The following is a 12153-nucleotide window of genomic DNA, read 5'->3' on the forward strand; positions in this document are numbered from 1 at the left end:
ACGCCTTGTTTGGATGAAGGCAATAGTGGGGAGCTTGGTATATAAAATTTGATGTCCATATTAGAGACTTCACTAAATTTGTATCAAATGCACTTTACAATGTCTATTGTACCTGTTCCATTTCACATACTATATTTCTTTTCTTCTGTAGGATAGCAAGTGGTTTAAATATAAGCCTGTTGAGAATAAATTGCATGAAAGTTTTTCCCTAAAAAGGCAAAAATCTTTGTTTCAGCCCATACTGCTTGTAAGAAAAGTTATTTGCAAGAGTCTTTTTGTGCTCAGATTTGTTGTATCATGTCACATGAGTATAGAAATGATAAAAAAGACACACATTTTTATTTTTTATAGCCTCAATATGCATTTTTAAATGTAAATATGTGGCACGGCCTTAATTGACCCTAAATTTTTTCCAGTCTTACTTGGCCTAAGACCCTTTTAAACTAATATGATATGTTATTTGTAACTTTTCTTTCCATTTAAAGTACTTTAAATACATATGTAAGGATTATTTATAACCAAAAAGCTTCACAAATTTAAAATTGCTGGAAAATATTACATCTTCATGTAAGGCTCCACTTCATTGAAAAACCTGAATTTTTAGGCGCAGGCTCATATAAATTTGACTTATGAATAATTATGCCAAGTCTGATAAATCAAATGAGTACTCTATTGCTTTTAGTACATGATAAGTTATATATTAAGGCATTTAACAAGTATTTTTTTGCAATATTTAAATTTTTAAAGCCCCAAATGTTGATAGTTGAAATTTTTCAATTTTAACGTCAAAATTTTACACGCAAAGATGAGTATAGAACTAAACTTAATGTCTATAATATACATCCTATTGTCATGAAACTTTGTAAGTAGTGTTATAATACATTAAGCTTTGTTCATACCAAGTTTTTTTAAGATTTGTCTACTCTTTCTACCCTATTAGGTCCGAGACCACCATTGTCGTCCCTTGATTTTCGTTGTTCACAAATATAGTCCCTAGTGTTGACAGTGGGTTACTTGCCATTAATTTTTATACCCCTTCCAAATTTATTTCTCCATGTTCACTGCCTCAAATTGCAAGAACGGGGTTGAAATTACACTGTAAAAAAATTTGGGTCCAGAATTTTAAAGGAAAGTAGTGATTTGGTCCAGCTGAAAAAGGTTGAAAATGAGCACTTCGGAAGCTGTCAAAAGATTTCAAGACGCCCTAAACATAAAATTGGCCATATTTTGAGTTAGAGGCGATGAAGTTTTCTATAAATTTGATATAATTTGTCCCAAAAGTAGTACAACACACTGTAAAAGTTTCTTTGAGAAAGCGCAGGTGGGATTTTTTTTATTTTCATTTATGTTCTAAAAGAAATGCACTACGAATTAATTGTGTTCTCGGACCTAAGAGGTGAAATCTGTAAATATAGAATTTGTACTCTGGCAACTTCCCTAAATGATTTGATGGTGTCAACTTGTCAAATAGCATGAAACTAAAGGATTTAAACTTTTATTTTACAGAATTTCTGCCAAAACGACCAATTTTGACATTTTATGGTCAAAATAGGCATTTTATAACTTTTTCAATATTGATGCATAAATGGCATCCTGACTTTCTATCTGACAGGTTTTTATGTGTCAATATTTGTGTTTCTATGCCTTTACCTGCTTCTTTTACTTATTTATGAACTCTGAATCTACAGAAAAGAAGTTTATCTCAGATAAAATGTGCAAAATGTGTTGTATGAATGACCCTTGTCTAACGCCTTGTTTGGATGAAGGCAATAGTGGGGAGCTTGGTATATAAAATTTGATGTCCATATTAGAGACTTCACTAAATTTGTATCAAATGCACTTTACAATGTCTATTGTACCTGTTCCATTTCACATACTATATTTCTTTTCTTCTGTAGGATAGCAAGTGGTTTAAATATAAGCCTGTTGAGAATAAATTGCATGAAAGTTTTTCCCTAAAAAGGCAAAAATCTTTGTTTCAGCCCATACTGCTTGTAAGAAAAGTTATTTGCAAGAGTCTTTTTGTGCTCAGATTTGTTGTATCATGTCACATGAGTATAGAAATGATAAAAAAGACACACATTTTTATTTTTTATAGCCTCAATATGCATTTTTAAATGTAAATATGTGGCACGGCCTTAATTGACCCTAAATTTTTTCCAGTCTTACTTGGCCTAAGACCCTTTTAAACTAATATGATATGTTATTTGTAACTTTTCTTTCCATTTAAAGTACTTTAAATACATATGTAAGGATTATTTATAACCAAAAAGCTTCACAAATTTAAAATTGCTGGAAAATATTACATCTTCATGTAAGGCTCCACTTCATTGAAAAACCTGAATTTTTAGGCGCAGGCTCATATAAATTTGACTTATGAATAATTATGCCAAGTCTGATAAATCAAATGAGTACTCTATTGCTTTTAGTACATGATAAGTTATATATTAAGGCATTTAACAAGTATTTTTTTGCAATATTTAAATTTTTAAAGCCCCAAATGTTGATAGTTGAAATTTTTCAATTTTAACGTCAAAATTTTACACGCAAAGATGAGTATAGAACTAAACTTAATGTCTATAATATACATCCTATTGTCATGAAACTTTGTAAGTAGTGTTATAATACATTAAGCTTTGTTCATACCAAGTTTTTTTAAGATTTGTCTACTCTTTCTACCCTATTAGGTCCGAGACCACCATTGTCGTCCCTTGATTTTCGTTGTTCACAAATATAGTCCCTAGTGTTGACAGTGGGTTACTTGCCATTAATTTTTATACCCCTTCCAAATTTATTTCTCCATGTTCACTGCCTCAAATTGCAAGAACGGGGTTGAAATTACACTGTAAAAAAATTTGGGTCCAGAATTTTAAAGGAAAGTAGTGATTTGGTCCAGCTGAAAAAGGTTGAAAATGAGCACTTCGGAAGCTGTCAAAAGATTTCAAGACGCCCTAAACATAAAATTGGCCATATTTTGAGTTAGAGGCGATGAAGTTTTCTATAAATTTGATATAATTTGTCCCAAAAGTAGTACAACACACTGTAAAAGTTTCTTTGAGAAAGCGCAGGTGGGATTTTTTTTATTTTCATTTATGTTCTAAAAGAAATGCACTACGAATTAATTGTGTTCTCGGACCTAAGAGGTGAAATCTGTAAATATAGAATTTGTACTCTGGCAACTTCCCTAAATGATTTGATGGTGTCAACTTGTCAAATAGCATGAAACTAAAGGATTTAAACTTTTATTTTACAGAATTTCTGCCAAAACGACCAATTTTGACATTTTATGGTCAAAATAGGCATTTTATAACTTTTTCAATATTGATGCATAAATGGCATCCTGACTTTCTATCTGACAGGTTTTTATGTGTCAATATTTGTGTTTCTATGCCTTTACCTGCTTCTTTTACTTATTTATGAACTCTGAATCTACAGAAAAGAAGTTTATCTCAGATAAAATGTGCAAAATGTGTTGTATGAATGACCCTTGTCTAACGCCTTGTTTGGATGAAGGCAATAGTGGGGAGCTTGGTATATAAAATTTGATGTCCATATTAGAGACTTCACTAAATTTGTATCAAATGCACTTTACAATGTCTATTGTACCTGTTCCATTTCACATACTATATTTCTTTTCTTCTGTAGGATAGCAAGTGGTTTAAATATAAGCCTGTTGAGAATAAATTGCATGAAAGTTTTTCCCTAAAAAGGCAAAAATCTTTGTTTCAGCCCATACTGCTTGTAAGAAAAGTTATTTGCAAGAGTCTTTTTGTGCTCAGATTTGTTGTATCATGTCACATGAGTATAGAAATGATAAAAAAGACACACATTTTTATTTTTTATAGCCTCAATATGCATTTTTAAATGTAAATATGTGGCACGGCCTTAATTGACCCTAAATTTTTTCCAGTCTTACTTGGCCTAAGACCCTTTTAAACTAATATGATATGTTATTTGTAACTTTTCTTTCCATTTAAAGTACTTTAAATACATATGTAAGGATTATTTATAACCAAAAAGCTTCACAAATTTAAAATTGCTGGAAAATATTACATCTTCATGTAAGGCTCCACTTCATTGAAAAACCTGAATTTTTAGGCGCAGGCTCATATAAATTTGACTTATGAATAATTATGCCAAGTCTGATAAATCAAATGAGTACTCTATTGCTTTTAGTACATGATAAGTTATATATTAAGGCATTTAACAAGTATTTTTTTGCAATATTTAAATTTTTAAAGCCCCAAATGTTGATAGTTGAAATTTTTCAATTTTAACGTCAAAATTTTACACGCAAAGATGAGTATAGAACTAAACTTAATGTCTATAATATACATCCTATTGTCATGAAACTTTGTAAGTAGTGTTATAATACATTAAGCTTTGTTCATACCAAGTTTTTTTAAGATTTGTCTACTCTTTCTACCCTATTAGGTCCGAGACCACCATTGTCGTCCCTTGATTTTCGTTGTTCACAAATATAGTCCCTAGTGTTGACAGTGGGTTACTTGCCATTAATTTTTATACCCCTTCCAAATTTATTTCTCCATGTTCACTGCCTCAAATTGCAAGAACGGGGTTGAAATTACACTGTAAAAAAATTTGGGTCCAGAATTTTAAAGGAAAGTAGTGATTTGGTCCAGCTGAAAAAGGTTGAAAATGAGCACTTCGGAAGCTGTCAAAAGATTTCAAGACGCCCTAAACATAAAATTGGCCATATTTTGAGTTAGAGGCGATGAAGTTTTCTATAAATTTGATATAATTTGTCCCAAAAGTAGTACAACACACTGTAAAAGTTTCTTTGAGAAAGCGCAGGTGGGATTTTTTTTATTTTCATTTATGTTCTAAAAGAAATGCACTACGAATTAATTGTGTTCTCGGACCTAAGAGGTGAAATCTGTAAATATAGAATTTGTACTCTGGCAACTTCCCTAAATGATTTGATGGTGTCAACTTGTCAAATAGCATGAAACTAAAGGATTTAAACTTTTATTTTACAGAATTTCTGCCAAAACGACCAATTTTGACATTTTATGGTCAAAATAGGCATTTTATAACTTTTTCAATATTGATGCATAAATGGCATCCTGACTTTCTATCTGACAGGTTTTTATGTGTCAATATTTGTGTTTCTATGCCTTTACCTGCTTCTTTTACTTATTTATGAACTCTGAATCTACAGAAAAGAAGTTTATCTCAGATAAAATGTGCAAAATGTGTTGTATGAATGACCCTTGTCTAACGCCTTGTTTGGATGAAGGCAATAGTGGGGAGCTTGGTATATAAAATTTGATGTCCATATTAGAGACTTCACTAAATTTGTATCAAATGCACTTTACAATGTCTATTGTACCTGTTCCATTTCACATACTATATTTCTTTTCTTCTGTAGGATAGCAAGTGGTTTAAATATAAGCCTGTTGAGAATAAATTGCATGAAAGTTTTTCCCTAAAAAGGCAAAAATCTTTGTTTCAGCCCATACTGCTTGTAAGAAAAGTTATTTGCAAGAGTCTTTTTGTGCTCAGATTTGTTGTATCATGTCACATGAGTATAGAAATGATAAAAAAGACACACATTTTTATTTTTTATAGCCTCAATATGCATTTTTAAATGTAAATATGTGGCACGGCCTTAATTGACCCTAAATTTTTTCCAGTCTTACTTGGCCTAAGACCCTTTTAAACTAATATGATATGTTATTTGTAACTTTTCTTTCCATTTAAAGTACTTTAAATACATATGTAAGGATTATTTATAACCAAAAAGCTTCACAAATTTAAAATTGCTGGAAAATATTACATCTTCATGTAAGGCTCCACTTCATTGAAAAACCTGAATTTTTAGGCGCAGGCTCATATAAATTTGACTTATGAATAATTATGCCAAGTCTGATAAATCAAATGAGTACTCTATTGCTTTTAGTACATGATAAGTTATATATTAAGGCATTTAACAAGTATTTTTTTGCAATATTTAAATTTTTAAAGCCCCAAATGTTGATAGTTGAAATTTTTCAATTTTAACGTCAAAATTTTACACGCAAAGATGAGTATAGAACTAAACTTAATGTCTATAATATACATCCTATTGTCATGAAACTTTGTAAGTAGTGTTATAATACATTAAGCTTTGTTCATACCAAGTTTTTTTAAGATTTGTCTACTCTTTCTACCCTATTAGGTCCGAGACCACCATTGTCGTCCCTTGATTTTCGTTGTTCACAAATATAGTCCCTAGTGTTGACAGTGGGTTACTTGCCATTAATTTTTATACCCCTTCCAAATTTATTTCTCCATGTTCACTGCCTCAAATTGCAAGAACGGGGTTGAAATTACACTGTAAAAAAATTTGGGTCCAGAATTTTAAAGGAAAGTAGTGATTTGGTCCAGCTGAAAAAGGTTGAAAATGAGCACTTCGGAAGCTGTCAAAAGATTTCAAGACGCCCTAAACATAAAATTGGCCATATTTTGAGTTAGAGGCGATGAAGTTTTCTATAAATTTGATATAATTTGTCCCAAAAGTAGTACAACACACTGTAAAAGTTTCTTTGAGAAAGCGCAGGTGGGATTTTTTTTATTTTCATTTATGTTCTAAAAGAAATGCACTACGAATTAATTGTGTTCTCGGACCAGATCTTCAGAAAAAATACACAAACAAGAAAAAGAAAGAAAAAGTAAATAAAACTTGTTTAACTGTTAAATACTTAAACTTATTGAAATGTCGAATAAAAAACATGAAATGAGTGATAACAATAAAAAACAAAATCAAACTTTATTAGGAAACTGACCATCTGCTTCATTGATGTTTTTTTTCACAATCATAACTTACAGTATTTTGCGCACATGCGATACTCTTATGGGTATACATTTATTTTTATTTATAAAATGTAGCGCAAACTATCATGACACACATTCAAAAATGAGATATGCAACGTTTAGTTTTTTTTACACTGTAAACTATTGTGGTAATATTCTATAACTTTATTTAAAGCATTCTGGAGGTGGAATAAAGACATTTGGATCTGTGATTCCAACGTTGATGTCATAGAATCTAAAAGAAAGTTAATTTATACTATTAGACAAAATTAAGTTTAGTTTGATTTACTTGAACTTATAAGTAAATAACAACTAAAATAAGGAATAGAAGAAAAGCAAATCAAGTTAATAGTCGCCCCAATGTAAATCCATACAATTAGGAGATGAATAACACTTAACGTGTGTAAACTTACTTTGATTCCTCGACACTTTTTCCCGGGCCATTTAATAAGGACGATAAACCTCAGATTTTAAAGGTGTTCCATATGAAAAAAGTTTTTTTTTCAATGAACAATCTTCCATTAGTTTCATTTAACAAGGCCAATACAAAAATTAAAGATCATAACTAAGAACTAGGTGGATCAACATGTTAAAATAAATTTTTCTTTTCAATAGACAATCCCCCTTTTTTTTTAAACAAGGCAAACATAAAAAATCATTACTAGGAATAGGATTAATAATACTAAAAGTATGTTTTTAAATGAAAATACAGTATTTGTCAACAAAAAATACTTACGACATGGTAACTAAACCGGTGTCGGTGCTCATGAAGTTGGTTTGAACAGGATAGCAGTCAGGGGATGTAACAAAACCAAAGTACCGTGCCTTTTCACGCATTAAATCTCCTGCAAAGTTTTCTATGGTAATAAATTCTCCGGGTAGACCTGAGACCCCGAGAGTTGCAGATCCTTCAAACTCTGCGCCTGGAGGTACTCCGAAAGGTCTAAATGGTCTTGTCAGTTCTGTTACATTACATTGACGCGTTTTGAAATTTAATCTGTATTCTTTTCCCTGTAAAAATATCAATGCATTATTTTTTAAACTGTAAATTTATGACAATAGTATATATGTTATATATGAACTTTTATATAATAACGGGTATACCTATGGTTGCTGATTTCCCCCTAGTTATCTTCAAACAGTTCTTGGAAATCATTCTCCAAAATGTTTGCAAAGCTTTCGATCTAAACTAATGAAATGTTACATAAAATCCAGGTTTTTGAATAAGAATAGATTTATGAAACTGTACCTATCATATTTGGCACAACTTTTAGGAATGTTTGGGTTTCAGTGCTCTCCGACTGCGTTCTAAGAAGAACAAAGTTGAAGAGCACTGAAAAAGTCAATATTTAAACCTTTTAAGTATTTTGATTCCAGCACCACTCACGATTCTTATGTAAATGAATAATAGAAGGTTGTCTGGCGTACCAATGTATAATCTTGGTGACTTTTAACACCAGTTTACTATCGTTGCCTATTATTTACTAACAATGTCTTGAAGGTATAAAACCTCGTAGTAGTACATGCTCTAGCAATTTAATTAAAATGTTTAAAAGGCGAAGAATTTTAGGTAATCTCCGATTTCATCAATTTTCTCACTTTCTTGTGGAGGTATAGAGCATCGTCGTAATCTCTGTGTCCTTATTTACTTAACATGTTAGGGATGTTAAGAATATAAAAACTATATCTCTGTCTTCGCCAATTTACTCACAATGTTATGGAGGTATAAAACATCGTAGTAGTCTCTGTCCTGACCAATTTCTACTTCTTCTATAATCCTCACTCTTTCGTTTGTTTCATCGTAGCTGACCTTTGATCTTTCCTCAAACATTTTAGACCTGTCATACTGAATTAAATTTTGAATGACAAAAATTAAAATCAGCAATTGGATTATAGTTATATCGAACATTAAGTATAAATCGCAATGGGAGATACCTCTTTTTTGAATTTCTTGTCGCCTGCTTTGATTTTAGCAACACTTACGAGTCTTATGTAGAAGAAACGCTCGTCTGACTTTCTGAATCATATATAAATTAAGCGTAATATGTTTGATTTTTTTTTAATGTGTCATAATTTTGGATGAGACTTTTGTAACTGAGTGCGGATCCATATGGCAAGTGATGGCTGCATACGAAAATCTGTTCTGTCAAAGCATCCGGTTTCTCTGGCATTGGAGGTACAGTCATTTACCTTGATTTAGAATGAAATTCAAAACAGTGTGGCTGTGGCCATTGATTGACACATTAAATTCATCCATTGACTGGGACAATTTACGTGAACGTTTGTCTGTAACGACCACTGTTCACGACGTACCTACGATAGACATTTAAACTGTGGGGTCACCAAAGGTTTCTTAACGCCTTTAATTATAAAATAATTCGAAAAATTAATCAGGAATAACCTTTATGTTTTGATTTATATAATTGATATAAATCAAAACATCGTGTTATTTCTGATTAATTTTTCGAATTACTTTATTAAGGTGTTGAGAACCTTTGGTGACCCCATAGTTTAAGTGTCATTAAAAAGTACATAGTGAGCAGTGGTCGTTACATACAAACGTTCACCTAAATTGTCCCAGTCAATGGATGAATTTAATGTGTCAATCAATGGCCACAGCCACACTGGTTTGAATTTCATTCTATATGTTGTTAGAGGATTTATGTGAGATTTGAGCATCCTTAAAATGGCTTTGTTTTATAGAGCATCCTTAAAATGGCTTTGTTTTATAGAGCATCCTTAAAATGGCTTTGTTTTATAGAGCATCCTTAAAATGGCTTTGTTTTATAGAGCATCCTTAAAATGGCTTTGTTTTATAGAGCATCCTTAAAATGGCTTTGTTTTATAGAGCATCCTTAAAATGGCTTTGTTTTATAGAGCACCCCTAGTTTTTTGTTTGGTTCGTGAAGCTCAATCTTTGGTTTTCTATGTTGTGTTTTGTATACTTGGTCTTTTTGGGTTTTTTTTTTTTGCAATGGCGTTGTCAGTTTATTTCCGACTTATGAGTTTGCATGTCCTTTTTGGTACCTTCCGAATCCGTTTTATATTGTCTTTTACGACACTATGATTTTTGTTGTGTTCTATAAAAGAAGGAGCGATGCAAAGCTTTCTATGAAGGTTTTTATCAGATAATTATGTTGCTGTTAGCTGTACTGCCTTTTATCTTTAGAAGAATATTACAGTTCTTTAAAACCAAATGACTTAATGGTGAGTTGTCTTTTTTTTTTTAAAGACGTACGACGTACTAGAAGGCCCTATCAAATTGTGTTTAGTAATTTCACTGCCTACTTACCGCTACACGTCGGCCTTCCCATTGTTTTGGTGATTCTGGAATGCGAATAAAAAATATTGTTTTGTAGAGAAGTGAAACTATAACTATATCAATAATTTTTCTGACACTACACATATTATGAAATAGAAAATTTACTCAAACGATACAGCTATGTTCAACTTTTATATCACATTATTAACCATGAATTCTCAACCTTTTAAACAAGTGCTGAAAATTCTGAACTTTGCAAGTGAATGCGGTTCATATGGCTCTGCCTTTGGTTTTAATTTTAATGTTTTGTGGAACTGCAATGCGTTTTGTATTCCGTCGGCGACGGTGGTCTCGATGTTTGAATTATATTTTTTAGAAGACAAAACTTTAACAGTTATTTCCATACTCAGTACATATGCTCAGGATAAAAATATTCATTGTTGCATATACTAAATTGGCAATGTCATATAGTGATTTTTTTGTGTCATATTTCCAGGTGACTAAATAACTCTTACAACAAGGATTACGATGTGTTTTACGATTGGTTATTCGAAACTTGGACTTTGTAATAGATTCGTAACGTAATAGTAAAGTAAAAACAGCCACTATACATATACCATCGAATATTTTAGTATTGTAGATAATGAAGTCAAAATGTCTCAGCAATGTTTACGTTGATGGTTGATTGGTCATACTTTTAATGTGGTTTTGATTCAGACAGGCTTGAATCCAAAAGAGAGCTCTATTTGGCCTGGCCCCTGCGTGTGCCCGACAATGGAGGTTTCAGTTTTTTTGGGACAGTTTTGTTTTGGAAAATTTATCAATTTAATATCTTATTATAAAAATTAATGCAATAAAAACTTACCACATGGCGGTGGCTCCTGCCCAAACACAGCCACCAAACAGCAAATGGCAATGAAGACTTTCATGATGGAGATAGTTTGGTCAAAACAGGTAAGGGAACTGAGAATTATGTATATATTTCAGATCTATCTTATCTGTACACCCTTGACTGATTTTTCTACTTATCTGGGTAGAATCCAGAGCAAAATGATGGGTTAGTCGTTTGCTTGGCGACAGAAACATTTCAACCCAAATTGAGAAATAATCTTCAGGACACATTTGTTATCCATTGAAGAACATGAGTGATCAAAATATCGTTATCCTCAAGCGATGTACTTAGAGATATGTTTTGGGTACAATCTTTAGGACGATAGAACTATTAAAATCAAGGACAAATGTACATCAGTAAAAATAAGTTTTTCTTCTCCTTTAGCAAGTCAGGACTTGTACTGCTCTTGTAATCTCATAGATTGTTTAAAAACAAACTGGCTGTGTATGTAGTTATTGAATGCACCTTTCAAAATCTCAATTTTGGGAATTTCCATCTTTATTCAGCAGAAACCAATATAGAACGTATTTAAAACTATAACTATTTCTCAAATAACCACATTCAGGAATTGCAATAAGATACGTCATGCAAGTAACTCGACGCCTATATACTCATTTTAACAAAATCAAAGGGTTATCTTTTGCCCGGCCTTGAATTAATGTAATGATTTGAATATTGCGACTTGGTGAATGGTGAAATGAAGTTTATTCTATGGAGAACAAAAATAAAGGATTGCATTATTTGCAACACAGTGTTTTCCGTTCTTTGCGCTCATTTATTATTTATTAAGAAGGACAAATCTCTCCGGTGGTTGTAACACTACAAGGATCAACATCAATAAATATATTTCAATAAAGCCCCAATGCTATAAAGTGCTACATGTTGTTTCGGAAGGCTTTTGATACAAAAAAGCATACTTTTATATTTTTTGTCAAAAAAATTCTCTGAAAAACGTCGCTAACAAAAGGAAGAAATTAATTTGTATACGAAAATCAATACATGATAGCATAATTTGGTTAAGGTTAACGATGTAATTCTTGTACATTTTTTTTGATAAACAAAATCTGTCAAGCTGGTGATTTGATAGGAAATAAGCCATATTCGGATAAAAAATGTCAAGTACAAACATGGGCTGTTTTACTGAAAATTTAAGTCAAGATTGGATGACTTTTTAAAAATGTCA

At 31.7% G+C, this 12153-nt stretch overlaps 1 protein-coding gene across 1 annotated transcript; it reads right to left on the reverse strand.

Annotated features, from left to right (window-relative positions):
- Positions 1 to 6758: 6758 nt before the first annotated feature.
- Positions 6759 to 11099, reverse strand: LOC143069210 (mammalian ependymin-related protein 1-like). Its single transcript, XM_076243735.1, has 5 exons — positions 10944 to 11099; positions 10109 to 10143; positions 8528 to 8662; positions 7553 to 7827; positions 6759 to 7051 (listed from the first exon to the last, which is right to left on the reverse strand). The coding sequence occupies exons 1-5, from the start codon at positions 11005 to 11007 to the stop codon at positions 6982 to 6984; spliced, it is 579 nt and encodes a 192-aa protein (XP_076099850.1). The 5' UTR covers positions 11008 to 11099; the 3' UTR covers positions 6759 to 6981.
- Positions 11100 to 12153: the final 1054 nt, after the last annotated feature.

The sequence above is a fragment of the Mytilus galloprovincialis genome, chromosome 3, assembly GCF_965363235.1.
Source record: "Mytilus galloprovincialis chromosome 3, xbMytGall1.hap1.1, whole genome shotgun sequence".
Lineage (NCBI taxonomy): Eukaryota > Metazoa > Mollusca > Bivalvia > Mytilida > Mytilidae > Mytilus > Mytilus galloprovincialis.